The following is a 27,501-nucleotide window of genomic DNA, read 5'->3' as shown; positions in this document are numbered from 1 at the left end:
GAAAGGTTTTTTTAATAAAATAAATGGGATTTTATATATATAATGATGCTACATATATGAACAATTAGAATGATTACAAAGTTTCATTAATATGGCCAAAAAAAGAATTAAAAAAAGAACATCCCTAAAACTTGGAACTTGTTTACTTAATTTAATAATTTATACATTGTCTTTGCAGAGATAAGTGTTGATTCTTGATGACATGATGACATGACTGGAGCAGAATAATTCAAGTTTTTCTTTGCACATTTTTCACTGCTGGGTAAATTGTAGCAGCAACAAGGTGAGAAAAAAGGGTGATGACTGGAAGACCAGTGATGTGTTAAAAAAGTTAAGAAAGCATCAAGCGTATTAATGACAAAATTGCTTAAAAGAGATCAAACTGTGATCAAGTATGTGTTTCTTCTAACAATTTTGTATCAAATTACTTTAAATGTTTTTTTTTACTGGTAAGAGCTTCAGTATAGTAAGAGAAAATGAAAAAAAATTATCCAGCATAGCCTATCTTCCTCTTGTGCAAGTTAGACCTATTTTCATTTTGCACCTTTCCCTCTCACTGGCAAGAGTAGATTTGCAATATTAAGAAGAGAGAATGTTTTTTTCAAAATTTTTATGCATAGTGACTGAAAGCAAAATATCATTCTCTACCCTTTCTCAAATTTTAGGTAGCCTGTGACATGCCACAGAATTGCATGGGTTGAAAATAGAATTATTAGTATTTGGGATGAATTAATCCTCCATTACAATCTTTTTCTTCCACATTTTTGAATCCTCCTCTCTGGACTCAAACCCAAATGTGGCAAGGTCAGCTTGCCTTCTTCAAAACAGAAAGTAAATCTACAGTCTAAATAACCCCTCAAGTTTCATTTTCTTCCCCAACTCAGTAGAATTACATCCTAAGAGAATAATTTACTATTAAATGCTCCCTAATATTCAGAAGTAGATGAAGGGTCTTGCTCAGGGTTGGACATTTGGACATTTCTGAGTGCTCTTTACACTTCTTGCAAGTCATTACCTGGTGCAAAGAAGGCAAGGAAAAAGAAGAAAAGATGCATGAAATGCATTACAGTTTTGCAATAAATTGTTACTGCAAAAGCCCAAGAAAAAAGTTACACATGAAAGCTGTGGACTCTCGGTTCATAATTCCCCCCCATTCCTCCGAAAGTGTTCCCTCCCTGCCAGCTTATCTCACCCTCCTTCCCACTGCTTTCTTGGCTGTTTTGCTGCAGCCAGATGAGGAACCTTTTTTCCCCTGGAAGTTGCAGCATGACCACAGCTTCCTGTGAAGCTCCTGTAGTCATTTTTGCTCGGTTTGTCTTGTGCTAAAGAACACAAGGGCTGGTATTGCCAGAGCACCCAGAATTCCATTGCCAACCCCATCCTAGCTGCAGAGGTGTTCACGAGTAGTGCAAATAGCTACTAGGAGTAAGCTGATCACTCTGCAATGGTTGTCCTGTAATTCCCCTCCTACCTCTAAGCCCTCTGCCCATCTGCCTGAAAAAAACCAACATAAAAAGCCAAAACAAAACACTACAACCCCCCCCACCCCCCCCAACACACACCTGGACCATTCTTCAGAAAAAAATTATCTGTGCCAGGCTTAAACTAGAGGACACCTCTTGTCCTGGTTAAAAACTGAAGTGTTTTACAGCCAGGAAAGATAACACATGTGCAAAGCTGAAAATAGTTGCCACACCATGTTTTTGTTTTGTTACTATGACAGCAATTACCAATATTTTGAAGAGAAAGACTGCTCACTGACACAACAGGAAGACAATGGGAAGGTGTGTTTTCTTCACCAGTCCAGGAAGTCTCATTGTGTACCCAAATGCAATTATTTCCTATGATGTCTAGGCAAAGTTATTATTCATCAGAAACAGAACTGCAGCTAAGCTGGAGAAAAAAAAATCTAATTCAGAAAGGACCAGTGCAGAGACACAGAAGTTTCAGGATTTTGCCTCTCCAAATATTTGCTAAAAGAGGCAGAAATTTAAGAAAAAAAGGTCTCAGTATTTATTGTATTGAAATCCTCTGTCAGCTAGAACATACAAACACTTTGGCAAATAAGTGAGAAATGCCTGTTTTAGCTGCCTTTTCTTTTATACATTGTCAGTGTTAGAACTGAAACCTCTTACTATGTTCTACAGTTGGTATAGACCAATTATATTTTGAAAATAGCATCAAAATGAAGCTTCACAGCAGTTGGTAGTATTCTTCATGTCTTCCTAGCTTAGACCTATCCCCTCCTCCAAAGAAAGGGATATATGGGAAGACTTCTAAATGAGATAACCTCATTTGTCATCTCTTGCAACTATTCCTGAGCAAGAAATGCTGCTGGATTTACAGGTCTCTGTCCTCCTTTCCTCTATCTCTCCTGCACTGTAAATGGCTATGGGACACAACACAACTGACACACGTCTTCAGCTGATAATACAGAGAATGCAAATGACAGAAAAAACACAACTGCAGGCACATCAAAGCTTCAGTAAGGCTGTTAATCATCTATAAAGGCATGATAATCATCAGTAACCTGTTTTTTTCCAGGGTATGTTCAGAAGAAGCAAAAGCAGGCACACAAGACAATTTTCTTAAACATATTGCAAAAGACCTTAGGCATTAGATCTACAGGTGTGCTGACTGCTCAACCTCTGTTTCGACAAGAACTACAGTGCTGTCATAAGAGTGCTCCAATGACAACATACCATTTCCTAGCAACAATCTATGTTTTGTACATAAAAAAATAAATTAAATACTGCCTATCAGTGTTTTCTCTCATTATGCTGTTAAACCTTTCTCGCTCTCCCATGCAAAATTAAGAGTTTTATTTGGACATTATGCAGAACTTCAGACTGTGCTCTGTAATGTAATTAACTGCCAAAGAAGCAAACCTAATACAAAACAAAGTATTTCATGTCCTCCAAATTGACTCTTCTGAAAATAAAGCTAGCGTAAGTTCGTAATTCCATGAGAGATTCACCAAGTTTTAATCCTGCAACAATGGTCTGAATGCCTCATGAGCAAATGAAGAGCTGGGCATTCTGCTCCTCACAAGGCTGTTTCCGAGGAGTCTTTCCTTGCAGACACAGCATCCAGTCTTACTTTCTGAGATTTATAGTAATTTCTTATCATTCTGGGAAAAATCATTCAGCTGTAGAGCATTGTCCCCTGGCTTCCAAATATTTGTGGCTTTTCTTGCCCTCCCACCTCCTGCCCCTTTACTTGCAGCCATCACTTAAAGGCTCTTTAAACACACAATTCACATTTACGGTTTCATACATGCATACATGCAACACAAACCCAACTCATCTACATAAACTTAGTTCTGCAACAGTCAAGTGAAAATTTAAAAGCACTAGGAATAAATGCCATCCCTTGGAGACGCCCTAGCCTTCCTTGTGAGGGGGATGGCTTCTTCTCCCCTCCCCTTATCAGCACACAGATCAGCATTTATAGTAATACATATTCCAAGAATATGTACTGGATGGTAGAAGGGTAGGAAAAACCAAATGAGAAAAAGCAGCGCGTTTCCATCCATATGGAAGTAATGGTGTGCAGACTCCAAATCCTACTGTGGCCAGGTTGAGAAACAACAGCAAAGCAACAGACACAAAAATGAGTGGCATGGTAAGAACCAGCCCTTCCATCTAGAATATAGGGGTGGGGAAATCAGGTTATTTCTGCTGGTCAGCTGTTCAGGTCTCATCTGCATAAGCAAAAGAACTATATCGATTTAAAAATGTCTTTGTGGGTTTTTTTTTTTCTTTTTTTAATAAAGAGCAAGGAAGGAACATTAGAAAGATTTATTTTATTTTATTTTTCACCTAATATTTTCAGGTAAGTTCTGTCCCTGTACTTGTGTATCTCGGAGAGTGGAATAAAGTTGCTCCATGCTAAATTCTTGCTTACAAAGATGTTTGCTATATGTGCAATATAGTCTCAACATTCCCTTTGCTGTCACTGAAGATGACTGTGCTAAAACATGAGTTTAATGATAGACATACAAAAGAGGAAAGAACAATCAGTTATTTAAACCATTTTACATTTTCATTGATATATTTCTACATTGTGGAAGAACAGACTTAAGATTTCTCTTAACATTGCTTACATCCTTAGTGCTTTTGGACACAGTTATTACAGAAAAAAATGAAAAAATGCATTTAATTTTCTCAATTTTCTTATAAACCCTGGGTTGATTTTACAAAACAACCAAGGAATTTCCCCTCTTTTTCAATGCAGCATATTCTAACCAATGGGAACTCACATAAAGTTTATTGACATACAGTGCCACCTAGCTAGAAGATGTTACATATAATGTATTACAGATGTGAACAAGGCACTGTATCCCAAATGGGCCAAACAGGAACTATCTACCAAACACACTGGAAAGGAATGGTGTTTTACCTCAGATTATATAAATAATGATATATGTTAAATAAATTCAGATAACTAAATCAAGTTTTTCAAATTCTTAGTATTTAAATAGGACCATAAGATTAGAGGCCTTTACTGGTTAGTTCAAAGCTTTTCTGTGTATATGAACTTACCACCTGCAGAGACAAGAGCAAATAAGACATGGCTTAGGGAATTTTTTACCCTTTAACTGAATAAGGAAAGGACAAGCAAATTTCTTATTAAGGCTTTTTTTTCAAATAAACCAGAATCATTTGGAAGATGCAACAGTGTACCATTGGTACAAGCATAGGTACATATACACCAACAAAGAGGAGCAAGAGATTCTCTTTTAGCCCAAGAATAAGTAAAAATGCACCGTGACAAACAAATGCCTGAAAGATACTACTTTAACAACTTATTTTAAAATTTTAACATTTTTTTACCAGAGGCTGCAAACTCAAGAGTCCAATCTTTCCATAAAATTTAGAAGAATGAGATTTCTCAAATAAACAAAACAAAAGAAAGCTTTTCTTGTGGCATTTAGTGAGTCTAATCATGTGTCTCAGTACATTCAGCAAACAGGTTACAAGTCAATGTCTGCCAGTACAAGCCAATGTCTCTTGAGAAGGCACCACAGCAAAAACATTTATCTTTGCTTCTACGAAGAAGTTCTGTCCTAAAAGCATTTTTTCCCTGGGGAATGCAGGCAGTAGGCCTAGTGAAGGGACTGTCCAGCACCCATGGAACAGCAGCTGGAGATTGCTGTGCATAACTAACATTGCTTAAGGGCCAGATAGGCTGAATAAATAAGCAAACCTTCCTCAGGCACAAAGTTCTCTCTGGTACAGTAATGATGCAAACAACATCCAGCCTTTTATACAACCAGCTCATGGAGCCCAAAAAGGTTGATCTACAGAATTTCACAGAGTTTGCATACATTCTGCCTAAAATGCAAGGTGATGGTATCAAATAAGATACTGTACCTTATTTCAGTTTTCAGTAGTAAACACTGCAGTTCAAACAAAAACCAGAACAAAGCAGCACATTCCTCTAGAGGGGTATTTTAAACATTCTCCTGTGAAATTTTATTCAAGAGCTAAGGCAGCCAATTCAACGGCAAGTGCTCAATAAAGGTTTCCTCACCACCTGTAACTATAATTTAGAGTCTATTCCAGGAATCAATTTATATTTACTGTATGAGAAATCAGACTTACTAGAGACCAAAAGCATGTTAGATTTAAAGACACTTTTCAATTGAAATAGTTTAGGGAAGCTGCAAACTGACACAAGGCTGTGTGTCCATGCAAATTCTTGCCAACAACACTGCTGCAATACAGCAGATCATCCGTGTCACTTCCAAGAACCTGTGGTCATGATGCATCAGAATGCAGGAGCAGAAGCTGAGCCCAAGCACAGTGCCACACACATTCCTAATAACTCCCAGACAGAAAAACCTCACTGTGTTCTTTCTTCAGCACTCCCACTTGGATGAAAACAATCTCTTCTATCAAGACTTTACTATCAGTTATCTGACTCCCCTCATGGTTACTAAAAACTGAGGAGGTTACTAAAACTAAAAGGGTTTTTTGTTCATAGCAACATGTGGCATGATGAAATTCATCTTTTGAAGCAGCACATTAATTCAACCCAAAACTCTTTAGTACTTCAGACTTAGTATAAGGAAGCAAACTTCTCCCTAGCACGAACAACAGATTTGCTATACATCAAAACTGCTTTTCTATTTTTATTAGTATTTACAAAATAATGTAAATTCATAACATTTGTCTGCTTGCAAATAGCACTAGTACAAAACCCCTCAGTTTCAGTATTGATGTATTATAAAAGTTTTATTTTGGTATTACTGAAAAGCACACGTTATCCAGTATTTTTTTCACCCTATGAGATATACACATCATATTAAAAAATACAAGTATCATCTTTTCTTTGTATTACAAGATACAAAGGATCACAAAAACATTCATCTTTTTCAAATCCAGGGTAGAAGTTCAGTAGATGAGCATTCTACTGGAACTACAAAGTACTGTTACTCTCAAATTAAGTGCTCTCAGCAGTGATCAAAAATATTTTAAAATATGGGGAAATGTTTAAAACAATTTCTGCAGATTATTAGCATTTGGAGATGGAAAACACCATCTCCAAATAATAATGATCCCAATTAATGCAGTTCTTTGTTCTTCCTCGGAGGTGTTCAGGTCTTAACCTGAACAGTAGAGAACAGAACAATTATCTACAGAACTAGCTGATAATTGTAATGCAAACATTTAAAGATTCCAATGATTCTGGGAAAATTATCACTTTTCAGTGTCTATAAAATAAAAATTTTTCTAACACATGATTTGCTGCTTTTCAGGCAAGATTCACACACCAGTAAATAACAATCTCCCTTAACAAACAAAATTAAAGCAGTTCTTGGTACATTGCTAACGACGTTATTCACTAATTAGTTTGGGGTTGAGGTTTTTATACGTTTGTTTGTTTAATCCTGTATACATGATATTATACAGAAATCCTCATAGAAAAGAGGACAAAAATGCAGTTTCTGTCATGGACAAAAACTTTATAAAAACATAATACAATTAAAATACAAAATAAATATAGTACATGTCAGATTAGTTACTAGTAGCATTTGAGGTTTCTGGAGACTGAAGAAATTCATAGGGATCATGAACCATGTCTTGCTGTTCTCCAACACTCAGATGAGAGGGGCTTCCTGTTGAATGTGGGAAAATAATCAAAAATTTAATAATACAGAAAAAAATTAAGAGAGATTTATATATATAAAAAGGATGGTTATTTCACATGTTCCTTTTAGACTTTTAAAGTAAGACAAACATCTAAATTATATTTAAACAGGAGCTTATGAAAAAGAAATCACAAGATTCTTAGTAATTTAGATAAGTTTGGAATAATAATCATTATGCTATTACTCTGAGTTGACTAATTATATAAAATGCAACTGAGTATCATCCATCCAATACCTTCTACCTTCTCAGAAATGACACCAAATTGTTAAGCAGTATGTTATGTTATCATCCCATCTTATCACTGAATTTTACAGTTGACAATGAAATGCTGTTGTAGAATCCCACTTGTTACTTGCTGCACACAACTGTGGTGAAGTAAAGTAATCATTATATGCTCCTTAGTGTAAGTAATGGCATCAAATGCAAGCACTTAGAGGAATTGCCACTGAATTATCAATTTACTTCACAATTACTTCTATCACATCTAATCAAAAAGTAGGAAATTACAATTAGGGTCTTAGCTCTGGAGGTCAAAAGTATATCTTGTTAGTTATCTCTGCCAGGCATATTTAAAAATTAACACGTTATCAGTCAGCACAGTATTACCAGAGTAGTTTCCCACAGACTTATGTGAATTCCAATGTAAGTTTAAACCAATTCCAAACAGAGCACAAGTACTGGAACTTCTGTGACACAGCTAACTTTACCAAGATGATGTTGGTCTCTTTCAGAGGTATTGGAGAGGGAACTCAAATTGGATGATGGCCGGGATCCCACTCTGTCAGCCTGAGCTTCATGAAGGTCCTGTAGCAGTTTAGTTGTTTCATCCAGATGTAGATGATTATCATCATGATCAAGCTCCTTTTTCACTTTTCCTAAGAGCCACCAACCAAAACCCATAATTAGCACAAGTACATTAACCCATGAATTACCAAGTTACTATAAAAAAGTTCTAAACTGAATTAACACAAGCATTGTCTATAAACAAATTACCCCAATCTTGCATTTTCCCTCTCACTTCGAAAAAGCAACAGCTGCAGAACTGTGTAGTACTGGAAGATGAAGGAAAGTGCCACAAGGAAATGGCTGAAACTGAACTGACTCCCAATATCTAAACAAGTGTAAGAGCTTAACTTGCATCCCTTAGCTGTGAAATGCCAGATATGGACAGACTGGCCTGGGTTGGAAGGGACCTTAAAGGCCATCTCATTCCAACCCCCCTTCCATGGGCAAAGATACCTTTCACCACACCAGATTGCTCAAAGCCCCAACCAACCTGACCCTGAGCATTCCCAGGAATGGGGAACACACAACTTCCCTTGGCAACCTGTGCCAGTGCCTTACCACCCTCACAGTAAATAACACATTTAGTTTGTGGCAAAAGATAGTCAGCAAGCAGATAATTTAAATATCTAACTCAAAATACAGTTAAAACAGAACATAAAATCTATGGAGGCAAAGATATCCCCATCACAGAAGGTTCTAAAAACAGTATCTTCTCCAGCTATATTGATTTTGTAGTAAGTAAAATTAAATTGTGAAACTGGAAAGAACTGGATGTATGTGCCAATATATGCTACTCTTTCATATCAAGACCTAAAAAAATTTCCTCAACTTCAAACAGGAACTCCTTCCCTTCTCTTTCTTAAATGTTAATTTTGCAAGAATTATGATATGAGGTAATTTCATAAACTCTCTCTGGAAGTCAGCTAATCTAGCAGTATGTTTATTTACAGAAAGACCAAAGAATAAAAAATAAGCAGCTTTCAGTGGTGCATGAAATTTATAGTAAGAGTAATATATCTAAACATTATTTATAAAATGGATATTTATTCTTTTTTTTTACTGAACTGCAATAAAATTAGAGTGAGACGGCATAATCAGAGCTTACAATTGCTTTTCAAACTGCACCGATGTGAGAAATTTGTAGAAATATTTTTTCCTTTTAAGCCTTCAATTAGTTTGGTTGTGTTTTATAATAGATAGCTTGGCCTCTTTCAGATTCAGAACTAAAAGTACCTTACAACATAAGCAAGTTGTTTGCTTGGAGGACATTTTTGAAGACATTTGACCAGCTCAGCTGCCTGCAGAACTGGTAACAGTACTTGTTGTGGCATTTATAGGATATCTATCAAAGGCATGTATTTGAAACAGTATCCAATTTTTTTCCCACAACTGACAATAAGGTCTATCCAGCACCAGAAGTTTCTTCTGATTTTTGTTTTGGGATATTCCAAGTAGCAATATGATCCGGTTTCACATACTTACCTAATTCCCAAGTTATTTTAAGAGCCATCATATGAAGCAACACAATTTCTGAGTTAAAGCTTTACATTGATTCTTAAAATTCATATTACTATGAACACAAGAAATACAAGCACAGCTATCAAAATAGTGAGGTACAAATACTTTGTTTTCTTCAGTTGTACAGGAAAAGTTAGCTTGTGTAACACATGGATGTCTCAAAAGAAAAACAGAGCAAGGTTTCATTTATCAGCCCTAGACTTTTACGTCTGTCAAATGTATACTTAATACTTTTCAAACACCTTGTTTAGTCTTAGCAAATCCTGCTGTCATTTTCTCTAAATGGTACAAACTAATGTCTTGTATATTTAGTTACTTACCTAAGGAACTTAACATAGAAATATCGAGAGATACATCTGAATATGGCTTCATGGAGAGAAAGTCCAAGTCAGAAGTGTTACCGTCTCCAGCAGATTCTCCAACCTATTAAAACACAAGTAACAGAAAGATTACCAGGAGTGACAAGCTGTCATGTTAACTTCACAATGTTTAAGGCACAAATCCATTCTCTCAGAAGTATTATCTCAACACCTGAGATGAGCATCCATAACCATCCTGGCTAACCTGCAATTCAGAAATAGCTCAAAAAGATTCCAGGACAGACCAGTCACATGAAGGGCCAGGGATGTGCACACAGTAGTCCAAGTCTTTTATCTCATGATCCAGGACTGCTGAAATGCAATTACACACTCGACTCATCCATCTCTCATGGTAGAGCCCTAGCAGCTGGAAGTATTAGCAGTGTCCCTCATCTTCTCCATATGTGAACATTGGATTTATTGAAATTTTTTGTACAGTGGGCCTCTTTCTTCACAGTATCAGCTGGAATTGGCCTCCTTAGTATTTTTCCTATACATTTGGATAATGAAATATAGCCTATACTGTGCAACTCCCTTTCTTTCCACACCCATTGCAATATTGCTAATGTAATGTCACAAAGGAAGAAATTAGTATCACTAAGCTTCAAAACCTGTTCTAAGGGAAATCTCTGACGATGCCTGATCCAGCAGGAGAAATGAGACACTCAGGTAAACATACAACCAGATATTATCTTTCAGAAATACAAAAATGAAACCTAGCACTTACATGAAATAATCAGTCATCTTCTAAAGAAATCTACACCTTTCCACAAAACATAAGGAATATTTATAAAACTATGATTTTTTTTTTAGTTGCTATAACGTAATATAATTAATTTTTATGTGAATAGCCATGGAATGCAGTGCATATCTTCTGTTGTCACAAATAATTTGCAAGATAAAACCAGTACCACTTGAAGACAGATTTGATTAGTAGCTGTAAAAGCATAAGATACACATTATTTACCCATGCTTTCTAACAGACATTTTCAATGGATATGGTAAAACTGATTAATATTAACGGAGCTTTTCCAATTTTACAGCAGGCTGAACCTCAAATATAGATCAGCAGATCTCAAGTATCTTTTTCAGTTTCCTATGTGATCTTTCTGCCTCTGAGATATAGTTATGCATGCCAAAATAGACAGAAGAACAATAAAGCCACAAACAAAACCAGACTGAATATCAGAGAATTAATTTTCAGTACTGCAACCTTATTCTAGATAATGTAATTTTAATATTCTACCTCAGATTGTGCACTTAAATGAAATAATGTCTCAGTATTACTTTTTTGTTTTTGGTTTTTTCCCTGTTGTTTCCCTCCCCTACCCCACAACCATTTTACCATAATCTGTTTGGAAGAATCCAGACAGGTATTACGCAACTTGTGTTCTTCTTTTATAAGAACTGGCAGAACCTAAAGAACAAAGAAATACTTTCGATCTTAGCATTTTATAGCTTATATTTACTAAGAATATTCCCCAAGTACATTTCTGTAATTTACTGGTTTTCAACAAAGAGGTTCTGGTCCATCACAGAAAACTGCCACATTCTGTGATGTTTGAGTAGAACCTTAACAAAAAACTAAAGACCATCTCTTCTCTAGGGCAATCATATACAGTCATACCAACAATTTGTAACTAACCAGGACAGCCTCTCCAGGAATAACTGAAAGCCTCTCCTTTCTCACACACTCCACTTATCAATCTTTTCTGTATTACCATACAGAACAGAGCCACATTAAATAAAATAAAGAACTGGAATGTTGCAGAGAACATAACTTTCTCTACTTTAAATGCCAAAACACTTTTCCCAGTTAAAAACCCCAAACAAACAGAGTATTAGCATAACTTACTTTAACTTCATCCAGTGGTTTCACTGGGATATTTCGCCTCTGGAAGGAAAGAATACCAATAACTGCTTACATTCAACACATGAGAAAGACATCTTTCTTGCACCACTTCAAGTATATTCAAACCACACACAAAAGGAGGCTAGAGACAGCTAACTTTTTCACGTATCTGTAATGCAATTTGAATGTAACAGTTGCTGTTCTTAAATATTTTAATATTATGCATTTTAACTAATCTTTGAGTCCCTTATACTATTTCTTCTGCTCATAAACTTTACATTCAAATGCAGTATCTTCATCATTACTTCAGTAACTTCTGATCACAAATCATTCAAGGTTGTACTTTCAGAGATACTAATTCTTACTCAGATGCAGCAGTATAAAATGCTCAAGCATAGAACACCATGTATATGATCACTGAAACACATGTAATTGTGTAAAATCAGTGTATATCCATAAATTTCACAACTAAACAGCATTTTCAAGTGTAAATAGCCATTGACCATTTGGAAGGTCCTCAGAATTTCTCACCTGGAATGACATTCATAGAAAAACATGGTAAAAGGCAAAGGCACATTTTATTTTAATGATAAGTTGACTATGTTGCATACACAGATTTCTATATATAGAAGAGTATTCAAAATATTGGGTTTTAACTTTTTAAACTAATCCTCTACATTTTTTCCTGTTATATGTACCATCTTTTTCTGTAGGAAAAAAACACCCAGAAAATTCTAAAGGATCGGCAATGTTTTTCATTCTATTGTCTCCTTATTTCCAAACACCACCCACCCTATTCCACTTCTAAGTCTGCAAAGACATAGCATAATCTCATTTCCACCATGTCAGAAAGCCTAAGTATTTTCCATGTTCCCACCCTGCCTCCCTTTCCTTATTCTTCAATCTTTCAGAGTGTCATCATTTTAAATAGCAGACAATTATTTCAAACTAAAGACTGTCTTTAAAAGTGAAGACAGCATGAAATTTATCTTCAGAAATTTTGCAATTTTTTTAGCTTATTTTGTCTTGGGAATGCAAACATTCTCACTTGAACCATACACATTTCTGAGAAAACTCTGTTCTCCAATCTTAGTATGCATCTCTTCAGGAAAATGCTTTTGGAAATAAGTTAAAAGCTTTCCCTGTAGACACACTACATGAATGTTAAAGTTAGCACTGGGGGGTAACAGACACATGGTGCAGTGGTAATCACTCTGTTTTTTAACTTTATTTCCATGTTCCAAATAAGTAATCCTTCCATGAGAAATATATTTTGCTTTTCAATTAAGAAAAAACCCAAAACTTTAACAAAAGGATTGCAATGCAACTCAGAAGTCCGTATGCAAGTCATGAGTGATGAAGCTGCCCAAACTCCATCCAGTTGGTTGGTCCCTGCTATGCTGCATCTCCTGTCTCCTCCCTTCAGCAGTCACATAGTGAACCACATTAGAGAACTGACCTAGCCAAAGAAAATGATACCTCCTTAATTGAATAATTCAGTCTCTATTTTGGTTTATGGTTGCTTGAACAGCTAAGCTTGCACTACCTAAACTGGCAGTGGAAAACAAAACATCTTACACAGTATTAAAAAGCCAATAGGTTCATTCTTATTCTGATGAATTTGTGACACTTCAGTGCACCCAGGACATACCTGCTTTAGCTGATAAATAGTTTTGGAATGGTCACCACTAGTGATCTGGTCCAGAAGATCATCAACTATTTTTTTGCTGTAACTTCCAGCATCCTTTACAAATTCTTGTAAGCTAGCAAGAATAGAAATAAGCATTACACTTAAGAACTGAAATGAAATAATGTCTCAATACTACTACAAGATAAGCATTACAGAAAACATTTACTTCCGTAAAAACTATTTCAACTTAAAATACTTTCCCAAATACACTGAGTTACACCTATATTTTCTTCTTCCTTTAACTCTTATCCTTCTTCAGTAAAGCAATTACGGTCACCAAGACACAGAGCTTTTTCTTTTACTTTAATAGTAAAGTAGATTTGCAACTTGTTTTTCACAAGTACCAGCAAATTTTGTCTTGAACTATCACTGATAGTAGGGTAGTGGGTTAAAAAAAAAACAAAAAACAAACACAAAAGATAACAAGCTTGAGATTATTTCTTTATCTCCAAGATCAACAATTTAATGATAAATGGTATTTTTCTTTTCAAGTAGCATTAACTCTTTTGAAACCTATTGAAAAGCATCATTGTTTTAAAGCCACTGAAATATATTACTTGCCTTTTAAAATTATTTACTGCTGGGTTTAAACCAAAACACTAAATCTGTTGCAACCTATAATACACTATTGTTGAAGACCCTAATAACAAGACCCATAACAACCTTGCAATAAAATAGAATAGCTTAAAAGGTCAAATGGGAAAACTCCCCAAAACTTTCCCCATCTCCAAAAATCCAAAAGCAAACAAACAACCCCCAAAAAAAAACCAAACCAAGAAGGATGAAAGCTAGCTTCAAATTTTTTAGTGATTTATTTTAAAAATAAGTTTTAGAAAAAAAAATCTGGATTTGGAAGCTCTTAGTTGAGATCTAGTTTAAATTGCTTTGCAAAAAATTGGTATGAGAAGTTAGCCTTTCCTAATAAGGAAGACCTTACCTTAAGGCACACTGGATCCCAGTTTCATCACCATATGCTGAGTATAGGAGCTCCATTTCATCTGGTTTCAAATCATGAAATATAGAGTTGTTTTGCAAGGAAGGTGCTGTATTGGCACTGGTAAGAAAGGTTACTACACAGGTAGAAGACACAACAAATGATTAGCACAAGTGTCCAAGATCACTTAAGGGGAAAAAAAAAAAGACTGTGCTTTCTGCAACAGATACAGAAAGTGCCATGTATTTTTTCCCACAACTGAAAGCAACAGCAGCATCTCAAGTACACTTCCAGACTCTAGAATCAGTATAACTGTTTTAACCATATAAATAAACATACTACTGAAAAATCAAGTACTATATTATCCACCCCATTCCGAGAAAAAAAAGGTTCATGGCCACATTCCCTTGTGTAGTCCTACATTTTGTATGCATTTACTTTACTGCTGGCTGCCAGTCAGATTCTAGACAGAAGATTAGAAGCTATTAAAAACTGTCAATAATACCAGGAAAAAAATCTACATTCTGCAAAATCTTTGTCATATATTGCAAAAATGCAAATGACTGGAAGTTGATTTTCAACTGTAAGTGCAATTACTATGGAAAAACTCTTTCCCCCAGAGGAAATGGACTACCATTATTGGAAAATGTATAATGTGCTATAACACTAAGGTAAAATATTCATACATAAACTGCTAATTTAATTACAATAAATTAGCAGTTTATGTATTAATTATGTATTAGCAGTAAAATATTCAATTTAATATAAGCTGCATTCTGCTGTTAATGGAATTATTATATATTATAAAAATAACCATGCAAACTTTCATAGTATATACAGGCATAAACTGAAATTATTTTATATTTATATTATTTATTAATTGCTTGAACATTTCATAAAAACAAAGTTAAAACATGGTCTTTGGTATTTACCTTTATTTCTTCGTTCATCTTTGAAGCCCAGAGTAGTGAAGCCAGGTAATAATTTGCTTGACAGTGAACTCAGATCCACTGGGTGAGTTTCTTCCTCTAATAATTTGATTTAAAAGAAGGCTTAGAAAAGCATTTCATGTTTACAATTTATGACAAATAATTAGAATTCAGTATTTTAGAGTTGTAATTAACATAACGACTAATTATTTTTTAAACTATACATTAAGGTACTGTAATTCAGGTTCTCCACTTGAATTTCAACCACAAGCCATAAATATGCTTCCATGTCATATTAACAAGATCTATGGCTTACTCAAGTTATTTCACTTCTAAAGAATACAGCAGCATCTGTAATTATTTAAATAGCTGATTCACAAACCTTCAAGATCCAGATATTACTAAAGTGATAAAAGCAGTCTCTTATGTTGACTAAGTGGCTGTTTGTTTATAGAAGTCCATTACCATCACTCTTTAAATTTTCAGTGGCATAATTTCAGAGGTATTAAATAACTCTTTTTTGTTTAGAAATAGGTAATATGCATGATAGCAGCCAAAATGCTTAATTTCATTCCAGAAAAATTTACTACCATATGAAAAAGAATTTAGCAGTCTTGCATCTCTCAATGTGATTGGTCAAAAGCATTCATATATTTATCAGCGAAATAAGAGGAAAGCTGTGAAAAAATTCTAATCTCAAAAGGTGCAGAGAAGGAAGTGCTAAACCAACATGACACTCAGTACCAAAAAACTATGGCATTTAATTCATTACAAGTTTTCAATACTTCTGCATCTTGTGCTTGAATTTAAAGCAAAGGGAAAGCATAAAACAATATAAATAACATAATAGTAACAACAAAAAAACCTGAGAAAATATCAAGGAGCTGAAGAAAAAAAATTGAGCAAAACACCAAAAACTTAAAACTGAAATTTAGCTAATGAATTAAATTAGGCAATAAAGAGGTAAAAGATTATTCTAAATTTGCAAATGTGCATTGCACATTTACATAGTATTTCAGCATCTTCATTCCCCTTTTCTCATTAGGTATTAACGCTACAGTGTACTTGCAGTAAAAGCTTGTCTTCCAACTTTATAAAGTTGTAGCAATGTGTAAGTGCTTACAAGGAAATATTATTTTATCTTCTCACTGTTGGCATCAGTAAAACAAAGCATCTGAAGAGTAAAAACATGGAAGACAAACAGAAACACCTTTGGGGTACTTGGGGAAATGGTTTGGGAAATAATGAAAAGAATAATAATTTTTGAAAAATTAAAAACAATTTTAAAAGTCGTCTATACTACACAGGATCTATATCTACAGTTAAGACTTCAAAATCTGTTAGAACATTCAAGACTAGAAATGTTTTCTTGAAAAAGTATGGCTTTTACCTTCTGCTTCTGGATCAGATGAATTTACTACACTAAATAATAAAGTTCCATCTCCATTTTTTTTCAGATAACCAATCTGTGAACAGAACCAGAAAGATACAGGAGGAATCATTCAAAACTGTTCACACTCAAATAAGGAGCTGCCCGTTTACAGAGAAAACTATAAAAAGCATTTTTAGCTGTACTGAGATACTGCACTTTGGTATTTCCTTTTTCATGCAGAGAACCTTGGGTCACAACTAATTAACACCACATAGCAAGTGTTTCAGAACAGAAGACTTGGGAGAAGTTCATACATTCAATGCCTTATTCATCTTTCTAAGTCAGATCTAAAGTTTTCACCCAAGACAAACCCAATTCCATTGTCATTAGCACGGAGCCAGCCTTTGTGACTGCAAAGTCAGAACACACATTTTTTGGAAGCAGATCTGTAACTCCTATCCACAAAGTCACTGCTTATTTTCAAATATAGATTCAACTGCTTGTTTTCATGTCTCGCCCACAACTTTCTCTAATTAGAAGTACTTTTATTAACACTAACAAATTCTTCCAGAGGAGTGCTGTGACAGACCTACTGAAGCAGACCAGCACAATGCTCAAGGCAGATGTGAAAGACAACAGAGCACACCAAGTTCTGGAAAGTTAGAGCCAGATCTGATGCAACAAGCAAAGCTAATGTCAGAAACCAACTACACATGAATTGAGAAAAAAAACACTCTAACCTCTCAATATAAAGGGAAAATTAAAACTGTTCTCTCCTACAAAAATACTAGCAAATACTCCCAAGGAAATGAACAACGAATCTCTCCTATTTTGTTTTATATCCCCCTCCATCTGAAAAAGTCTAAAACCCTCTCCATATAGAACTCCAAAGCTAATACTGGCATACAATAAAAACGGAGGTGAGAGGCGCTGGAAAGAGAATGAACAAGAACAATATCTTCAAGTGATGGCAAAAGTGAGCAATGGCTGAATTCCAAGAACATGCCAGGGTTACCAAGATTCAGTGGGACATGCAGTGGGGCTGTCAAGCACAACAGCCTTAGCAACTAAGAGCTGCACACCTTGAGAAACTTCCTTGAACAGTGCAAAACTGACTGCATCAGTCAATAGTATTGCTTTGAAGAGATTTAAAAAGCAACTCTTACTTTGGAGGTTTCAAATAGCCTTCAATTCTAGTAAGTCTTCTCATTATCCAAAGAAACAGAAATGCATTGAAAGTAAGCCTTCACCCACTACTCTTTGCAGTTTTATTTCATAATCCAGTTGAGCCTAAATTGACTGCATAATCAGGGCCACTGCCCAAGAAATGGACATTTAAGTTTGAAGACACAACACCACTTTTGCTTCAAAGTAAAGTTTCTTTTGCAATAGTTTTAAAGAGGTGGAAAGTGCAGGATGTGGACACATCCGGATTAATTTCTGACTGCAGTGACCACTAGAGTGATAGATGAGAAATGGGAGCAAAGGTGGGAATAAGTCTCCATAAAATTCAAGGGAAATAGACTAAATGTATCTCAGTACAGATCTGTAGTGAATGCCTGGAGCATTCACTCCAATCCTTAGCATAAGGAAATAAAGGAATCCACCACTATCATTACAACTAAAAAAATTGATCCTTCAGAGAGAACTGCACCCACAGCACCACCAAGCTTGTCCTTGGAAGAGCACAAAACTCAAATACGTGGAATAACATCAGCATCACATTCAGGACTGTAAAACTTGCTATCTAAACCTTGTCAATAAAAGATCTTTGTATTTGGTACTCACACTACAGCTGACAGCTACTACTTCTAAACACAAAACTGTAAGAGTTTACAAACTCTCCTCATTAAAAACAGTAATTCAACCCTAAAAATATGTTAATTCCTTGAGTGGGGGGAGGGGCAGGGAGAGAGGAGGAATCCTAATAGCCCTTCAACCTATGACATAGTTTGCATTTTCTGAGGTTGCAACAATAAGAGAAGCGTGATGTTATTTTAATCACTTTCAATGCTAAGGGCTGCAATTCAAGATCGAACGTTTCACTGTTTCCTGCAAGTGAATTTTCAAAGATGCTCAACATACAAATAGAACCCAAGATCCAATTAGGAGCCCACACAGTGGCTTTCAGTGGCAACTAAATGATAGACAACAGCAGTATCGGTATGCCACACAGAACACACATCCCAGATGTTCCAGTCCCAAGAAGTCTAAGAGTAAAGCCTGTTTCCTAACATGAAACAAAGCATTCAATAGTCAGGCACAAACTGGAAGCGCCATGCGCAGTAGACCTTGCTATTGGGTAGGTATCGATTGATCCTATCCCGAGCTTCATCTGCTGCATGTTCCACTAGCGCAAGGACATGTTCTTCCGCAGTGCTGTCTGTCAGGCTGCACGCATTCCCCTCAGGTTCAAAAATGCAGCTAAAAAAGAGAAGAAGAGGAGCTGTAGCAATTAAAAGCTAAAACAAAACAGAGGGCTGAATTCTGGCTTTGCTTAATAGAACAATCAGTCCCACTCTTCTCCCAGTGTCAGTCTACTTCAGCATTTAAGTGGAATTATAGTCATATAATCATTATAATCATATTATGAAGTTTTGCAACACAAGCTGCGAACTACCAAACTACTAACTTCAAAAATTTGTTTCTGTATCCTGATGAAAATGAAGTATAAAATGAAGTACAAAACAGAGATTGGAATCAAAACTGGCATTATTACAAGGTGAATGCTGTATGCATCCTTGGTCTCCCACATGCACGCATATGCTATTTTCAAAAATTACAAAGATGCAGAAAAGAAATTATGTAATGAGGGATAGAAACTGTTGCTTATCAGAGAAAAAACCCAACAGGCTGCATTTATGATGATAATGTCATATAGCTGCCTGCAGAAGTAGGACACAACTCCCAGTCTAAAAGGGAGTCCTTTAATTCCTATGGTTTTAGTATTGGCAATTAACATTCTTAATCTGTATCAATCACACAACTGCTTCTAACTAAAATTACAGAATTTAACATTTATCTTTCAGTAGATCCCTTTGCATTAAAGCTCCAAACCAATAAAATCATAGCAAATAAGTATATCCAAGGATGGAACAGGACATAGCTATCACATAAAATAAAAAAAAAGGTAGTATCATAAAGAGAAATGTGAAGATATAGAATATGGAAGTCTTCATTATATTTTATATATAAAATAAATGTTGTATATCGAAGTATTTCAGGGCATTATATGGACATTAGACACTAGGCCAAACACCTTAGATACTGGGTAGAGCATCTCCTCACACCACATCCATTTCTCTCTCCTGGATTATCTTCTTCCATTTGCTTAGCTAAGAATTTCTCTCTGTATAGAGATTCAGATCCAATACACAAGTAAGTTTTGCTATTAAAGACAATAGAAAGATCACAGGATCATACTTTTATGAGACAAACGTTTTATACTATTTTGTTTCATTGAAAATTTAAGAAATGGTGTACACAGCAGGAAACTCCTCAACAACTGGCACTTTCTATCACACACTACAGAATACTTAAAGGACAAGAATTTTGAGATAATGTTCAGAAGACTGCAACATCCTAAACAAAATTTTCAAAAACTATTTAAACATTAGGATGTTCAAGTAGTCAAGTCACTTCTTGCTTTATATAGAGGTCTAAGCTGCTTTAACACTCTGTAAACACTGATTTCAACTCCTCTGTCACCATGAAATATGAAGGCAAAAATAACTGCTATTAGGTTTAAGACCCTCTAAGGGTGTTGTTGTTCATTAAAAAATACAGTATCAATCATACAGATGCAAAATTACATGTATTTAAAAGTTCAAGTCACTTCGAAAAAACCAAATTAATTTCAACTATTAAAGTTACATAAATATTGCGAAGAACAGAAAAGGTAAATTTATACTACAACTGATTGCTGATAAACTGGTACCAGGACAAAATTAAAGGTCATAATTTTTAACTGTCTGATCTGTACGTTAAGGTAGACAATAAAGACAGAGCCGTACTGTATGGTTTGGCAGTCTCAATTTCTTGCTCTGTGACAAAAAACAAAGTTACTCCTGTGGCAGAGTTTATGCAAGAATTAATGCTGGACATCACACAAACCAAATTACTGTGTCTTCTAAAAAAATAGAAACAATCAAAAAACCAAAGTACTTCCCCCTCAAGACTTGTTTACAAAGAGGTGCTTTGAGTTGGTTTCCATCCACAATCCATTAAACAAAGGACAAATTACACTTTCTCAATTCTCTATGATACAGCAACAGATTAGATGTTGTATGTTATCATTAGAATAGCTTCCACCACAGATAATTACTGGTTAAAATTATTTTTGAAGATAGATGTTGCAGTCTTCTATTTCCAAAAAAAAACCTAAATTAGAATACTACTTCTTTCATCAGCACTAAGGATTACAAAAATGCTGAAAGTGTAAAAAATCAAAAGTGGCTGATGAGCACACTAAAGTTCACTTCAAAAAAAATTGAAACACGGAACATTTCACTTTTTTTTACTTTGAAGATTTAAAAAGAAACTGCAGAACATGTCTACGTGATTTGGTTATTTACAACACGACCACTGATGCTCTGTTGCAATATTTTTTCCCATAAAATTCCAGCTGATATAATGTTTTACATTTAAATTCAATCTATCTTTGGATGCTTATGCAAGAACACTGACTAATATAAGTTGCTTGTATATTGTGGTTTCTGCTAAAATCTCATAAAATTAATTGCCTAAATTCAGATTTAAAAAAAATATATTAACATTAGATTTTAGCTATAAAAATATGAATTTGTGACATGGGTCTACCTATTAGCTGGAGGATTACTATTGCACTAGCAATGTATTTTACCAAGGAGTTTAATAAGATTCCACTGGGAAGATGTTATCATCTGCTCCAGAAATAATCTCCTGTACTTTCATAACCTGTCAGACAAGGTTAAAATTTTAAAAAAATCGCTCACTGATCTGCCCTCCTGGGAAGAACCTCTTACATTTTGATGGACTGCTTTAGGAAAGGAAAAAAAAGGGACAAAATGCAAAAGGTATGTGTAGCTATATCCAAAATAAAATAACATTTTAAACCATCATGAGAAGAAATCACTCATTACTTAATACAGATATAAAGAAGAATGAAAATATCTCTACAGAGATTAATTTTAACCATTTGGAGGAAAATGCAGTCATCTTTTGAATTGTTTGCTTCAAGTTAGGAATCACTGGGTTATTTAATAAGTTCTATAAATAAACAAATAAAATAAAATAAAATAAAATTGCCCATTTATCCTATGGACCTCAAGGAAAAATGCTGAGTTTTTTCCTCAGTTCTTTGCTGCTGTGTAATACTACAAAAGCTGCAACAAGCCAGTAAGCATGCCCATTAAAACCTTTACCTAATAACTTCTTTATTTTGCTTTTTGGATTTCTTTGTAGTCTCTGCTTGTACAGGAACAACCTCAGGAATAGGTTCTTCAACTGCTGTGTCTTCATCGCCCAAAAGAGCTGCCTGCTGAGAAAAATCCATGTCCTGCATAAACGACATGCTGCGCTTCAAAGCTAACAGCCGTTCCTAGAATCAGAAAGGACAGAGCGGCAGGGACTTAACCTTTCCCTCATAGCCAAGATGCTATGATAATGGGATGGGATGGGAATGGCCATGGCCTTATTTTGTTCTTAATGTCTCGTTTCCAATGGCGATGCAACATGATTTGGTCATGGCAGCATGGCATCAGAATTTCTGCAGCCCAGCTATCAAGAGAGAAACAAACAAACAAACAAACTGCATATGCAAAAACAACTATTTGACACAAAACTTACCATCACTGTAACACATGCACACACACACATGCGCACACACAGAGCAGCTCACAAAAATACCTTCAATTGACAAGCCAACAATTGTACCTGAGTAAAAAGTATTTGTGATACTTCTGAAAACTTCCCAACACCCAACACCTTCAAAAAAGTACTGCTTTCTTGTTTACGCAGAAATAAAATTTAAATGAGATCTTGTTTCCAAAGTTTCAGCCAGAAGCAGGATTTTACAGCAGAGTTTGATATACGTGGATTTTAACTGCTTCCACTGAAAGAAGCTCTTACAGACTTCAGTGGTGCAGGCAAGGTTGAGAAACAAGCAAAAATTACTAGGTTATAACAAAAATGCTGTCAAGCCCTTAAATATAGCAGCACTAATGGGCACTGCTGTAATTCATCACAGATTCCTTTTAAGTATGGTAACATAAAAAACCCCGAAGTTTCTTTTTGTTTTTAATAGGTCTCTTACTTTGCTCATCATCTTAAAGCCTGTGTGCAGTATCTTCTTGGCTAGCTTGTAGTAAACAGTATCTGGTCTGTTGTACGTCATTGCATTATCACACATCAGTTTAAAGTCTGCCTGGAACATACAAAACAAAAGAACTGTAAGCATTTCAGGTTCTTTGTTAAATGACTGCAAGATACCACTCCATCTTGGCAGCTCTTTGAAGAACACAGTAATATTCTAGCAGTAGGCTCATGAACACAAGCCAAAAGCAGAATTGCAAAGGTTTGAGCCTTTTCTACCTCTCCAAGATGCTCAGTTTCCTTTGGAACTGGCTTTTGGTTATAAAAAACACTCTTTCCTGAAGGCCAAACATAGCATCCCCTCCTTAACTTAGTGGATGAAATGGACTAAACGGACCAAACACTGTACTGAGCTACCAAGGTAACTTTTTACAGCATTACAAGCCCTTTGCCTCCAATTACCAAGACCATCACAAAGACAGAAATTGAGAAGGTGACCGACCAAACTAAAGTGCTGCAGAAACAGCCAGTGTTTTGCTTGCCCAACTTTGAAGCAGACCCTTTTTTTTCTGAAGCAAAATGAGTGTTCTGCAGCAATTGCCCCTCTTTTAAATGCAGGACAGAGTGCTTTCAGACTATACTCTTAGACAGATTATTCATTGTTTTGTGACTAGCCTCAGCAAGTTATGTCAGACAGGTAACTTTTGAGCAGACTTTGTTTCAGAAGTTAAAAACCTACAAACTTCATTTCTGTATTAAGGTTATGGCTTATAGTTCTGTGCAATTAGGTACCCTCACGTATCTATAAAGGGAGTCCAATTCCTTTTTTGCTCTAACATGGGCAGACTCTAAAGAAACTTTTGTCACTCCTCCAACTACTAGCAGAAGCTAAATCCTTGAGGCAAAAACTACTAAAAAATACTGCAATTTAAATTTTTTTAGGTTTCTATCCCGTTAGTTTCAATACTGCAACCTTGCCTGTAACTCAACAGTCACAGAGCTCCCACTCAAACTTCCTTTTTAAGCTGTTGAATAAGACAATCCCACAAGACAGAATTTAGAAACCTTAAGGCATTGCTGATGGCAATGCTATCATGAATCCTTTCTCACTATTTCCTATAAATCTCTATAGCATATTTAACAAAACAGAATAATAATCTTTGTCAAAGCATCTGTAAGAAACGTAAACCATTCTTTTCTCACCTTGCTGACCTTTCAAAAAAAGAGATCAACCCTGAGAAACAAGCCAATGCTCTCCTGCCGAGGCTACTGTCATAACAACATCAGTCTAGGAAAAAGCAATTCCAAAAGCTGCTAATAATTCATGACTTTAACAAGTCAGTTAAGGAAAACTCCTCTCCTTCAGGAGCTAGCAATACTATGAAAATATTTCTTACGGCACTGTCTGTAAAACCATGATGTATCTAATTAATTATTACAGCAATAACAATACAATTAATAACTAAGTTAAGCTGCAAATAAACTTGACAAGTAAGTTTCTGCCAGAAGACAATTCCAAATGAAGTTATGCGAAAACCAGGATAATTAAAGATAAAAATATGTACTTGTTATTTACTCATGTATAAGACGCTTCAGTATATCCACAGGTTTCTTACAGACAGGTCCAAATGACATTTATATCAATCTAACAAGGTCTACATTAAAAAACGGACAAAAAAAAGAGCTCAGGGGCTTAATTCTTTGTGATAGTCTTACTCCTGTTGAAGTTTAGCAGCATAAATTCCACAGAACTTATGCTAGTAAGTAGTAGAACCTGACAGATAATTTGGAACAAACTGAATAGACGAAAGTGCTCAGTTCTGGAAAAAAATGAGCATTAATTAATGTAACAAAGACTTCTACAGATAAAAAAAAAAATCTTTAGTTTCTTACTAGTTGTGAAATATCTAAATCTTGTGAAATCTCTCACCTTGAATTCAGTGACTGATTTGTATTCATTTGCTGCAATTTTTTCCTTCATCGTACCAAAATCCATAGGGTGTTTTATTATCATGGAATATCCAGGAGCAATGGCATCCGTGACTGGAAAAGCAAAAAACCCATGAGGATCTTTCCTAAAAATAAAAACAATAAATTTAGATTTACAGCAGCAAACAAAATGATTCTTGCTTTTGCATCACACTTATAACACAACAGTACTACTAAAAAAACAAAAACCACAAAAAACATTCTTGTAAAATAAATGCATGTTTGAAAAATTTCCTGATAAAGGAGAGCATTCTGATTTCACATATGTAGACTTATTTCAAAAAGAAATTCTTGAAAATTTTCATTAAAATGTCTTTCAATTCAATGATCAAATGATCAATTCAAGCTAGTTCTTGTATTTCTTAATTCTTGTATGTTTTCTGTGTCTCTACACTCCAACTTTGTCTTTTGACTTCATTGAGGAAAAAAGCTCAATTTTTCTTGTTCACGATGTCCTCTAAAAATAAATACAATGTTTAATTTTTTAAAATTAGTTCCAAATTCAGTTTATTGCTACAAAATAAAAAAGGAATTTTTTTTAAACATGAGCTGCAGGTTTAAGAAAAAAATAAAATAAAAAGCCTCTCCCAATTTAGAAGATTATCAAGTAACCAGGTCTAAATTTGCTTTGTATCTGACAGTGGACACTGAATAAAACAAAATTTAACTAAGAGTCCAATCTTCCGAAGTATTGTATGGTTATAACTGGCTTTTAATCCCTAAACTAAGTCATTAATATTTAATAAATTTATAATAGCAATGTATAATCTGCCCAAAACACTTATTTTCCTGCCCAATGCTAGAACTGCAAACCAGGTAATAATTATCCTCAACTTATCTTTAAAAACAACCAGGTCTGACATGGTTGCAAAGGTCAACAAATATCTTAGTCAGTCGCCAGGCACTACTTTCAAACAGAATACCAGGATAAGAAGTTGCCAGAAAACACATATAAATATGCATCAGACACAGCCAACACAGCTGAAGATACAAAAACGTTTACTACCTTTGAAGCTGGCGAAGGAAGTGTTCCAGTAATTGCTGGATTGGTGTGCTCTCATTTTCAGCTGCATTTTGAGATGAAAACCCAGATAAGTGAAATGAAACCACATATGTGCATATTTTTTAATTTAAAAATATAAGTACCAGAGAGAAAATCTTACTACAAATACAGCTTGTACTGATCTGAAGCTGAATGTATGAACATGGATTTCAGAGCAGAAGCACATCAGATATCTAAGCACACAGTACCTACTTCTTCTTCCTTTATTTTCTGAGCTTTTTTTCTTATCACATTAAAACCTAGTACCCATTAAGTCAGATGTAGTGCTAAGTTCAGCAGCTCTAAGAATATGTATTAATAAGATTAAAATAATTACGTTGTATATTTTTGCAGAAAAAGTGAAACTTGGTTGCTCAAATACTGCAGTTGGGAAATCCATATTCTTACAACATGTTCGCTGTGCAATTTTCATGGTTTCTTCACCATAAACCCCGTGCAATTCTCTAAACCTTTCAATCACAGAGTGACAAACAGATGCAGATTTACTGGCAAGAGAAGTAACAATTACAATTTCACTTCCTGTACAGATCACACAAGAAACACTACATGTACCTGTTACTTCAGAGAGACTTGCTTTAAGTGATGTTTGAAACATTAATGAAGCATCAATAATTGAAAATCCAACTCTCCATGATAGGAAACGTCTTTCCTCTTTCTTAAACAGAATGGGTCAGGTAATTTATATGCTTTCCAATACCATTTTACAACCAGATGAAAATAGAATAATAATGGAAATAGTTTTTATCTTGTCAGTTTTTAAGGCTCCTGACTATTCAGAAACATAAAACTCTGACCTGAAAATTTCAGTTACCTTGACAGCTGATGGCCACTATTCCTCAATTTAATGTGTGGTCACAACTATAAAATTCCTTGGGATTACCTGACTAGTCAAAGGGCAGTATTCCAAAGACAAGACTCAGAATATTCCTAAAGACACTATTTTTTTGCTACTAGGTCCCATTTTCAGGCTTATATATAACAGAGATCTTGATGTAATTGAAAATTCTCTCAAATAAAGGTTTCCACTGAGTAATGCTGAGTTTTAATTACCAAGCAATGGCTACAGGTAGAAAAAGCAAGGCAAAATCTATAAGGATTAAACATGCACATACAACTGACAAATATTTTGGTTGGTGACAAGAATTTAAGAAGATTTGTAAATGAAAAACAGAGGTGAAATGTGGTGTCTACAGTCTTTAGAGATACACTGTCACAACTTCCTTTCCATGAGAATAGAGATACTAAAACTCCATATAGGTTAGAAAACAAAAAAATATGGTAACACCTAAGAAGTCTCCACGAGAGTTTTTTCCCTTGAACTAAATGAAACCTAGTTTCAGACATTCTGATCACTACAGTATAAATGCTAAGGAGAAGGAATTAGGGGAGCACTATGTGCAATAATACTTTTATAATGAGGTTTATCCTGCCAAGGAACAGAGGCCAGAGACAGATGTCCTTGGCAACATCAGTCATCTGAAAACAAACCTACTAAAACATGGAAGCACCAAGAGGAATATTGACTTTTCAGATAGCAGAAAGTTCTGGATGTTGGAAAACA

General features: G+C 35.1%; 2 protein-coding genes across 9 annotated transcripts in view; both read right to left on the bottom strand.

Moving 5' to 3' along the window:
* Nucleotides 1-27,501, bottom strand: part of RBFA (ribosome binding factor A) — a 399,231-nt gene that overhangs the window by 27,007 nt on the left and 344,723 nt on the right. The window lies entirely within an intron of this gene.
* BRD9 (bromodomain containing 9) overlaps nucleotides 3,786-27,501 on the bottom strand; it is a 26,858-nt gene continuing 3,142 nt past the window's right edge. Inside the window, exons 4-18 of one of the 8 annotated variants that reach the window (XM_012571780.5) lie at nucleotides 25,884-25,944; nucleotides 24,819-24,963; nucleotides 22,890-23,000; nucleotides 22,000-22,175; nucleotides 19,857-19,946; nucleotides 18,889-19,021; nucleotides 16,616-16,691; nucleotides 15,229-15,324; nucleotides 14,300-14,432; nucleotides 13,324-13,435; nucleotides 11,676-11,714; nucleotides 11,166-11,237; nucleotides 9,782-9,884; nucleotides 7,865-8,032; nucleotides 6,376-7,123 (exon numbers count right to left, since the gene is read on the bottom strand). In XM_012571780.5, coding sequence (XP_012427234.1) covers nucleotides 7,023-7,123; nucleotides 7,865-8,032; nucleotides 9,782-9,884; nucleotides 11,166-11,237; nucleotides 11,676-11,714; nucleotides 13,324-13,435; nucleotides 14,300-14,432; nucleotides 15,229-15,324; nucleotides 16,616-16,691; nucleotides 18,889-19,021; nucleotides 19,857-19,946; nucleotides 22,000-22,175; nucleotides 22,890-23,000; nucleotides 24,819-24,963; nucleotides 25,884-25,944 — 1,616 coding nt within the window. In that variant the 3' untranslated portion in view covers nucleotides 6,376-7,022. Of the gene's footprint in view, nucleotides 7,124-7,864; nucleotides 8,033-9,781; nucleotides 9,885-11,165; nucleotides 11,238-11,675; nucleotides 11,715-13,323; nucleotides 13,436-14,299; nucleotides 14,433-15,228; nucleotides 15,325-16,615; nucleotides 16,692-18,888; nucleotides 19,022-19,856; nucleotides 19,947-21,999; nucleotides 22,176-22,889; nucleotides 23,001-24,818; nucleotides 24,964-25,883; nucleotides 25,945-27,501 lie in introns of all 8 variants that reach the window. The other 7 variants (XM_012571781.5, XM_012571782.5, XM_030265627.4 and 4 more) reach the window with 7 other exon arrangements.

This window comes from Taeniopygia guttata, chromosome 2, assembly GCF_048771995.1.
Source record: "Taeniopygia guttata chromosome 2, bTaeGut7.mat, whole genome shotgun sequence".
Classification (NCBI taxonomy): Eukaryota; Metazoa; Chordata; class Aves; order Passeriformes; family Estrildidae; genus Taeniopygia; species Taeniopygia guttata.
This window is presented reverse-complemented; position numbering and strand designations above follow the sequence as displayed.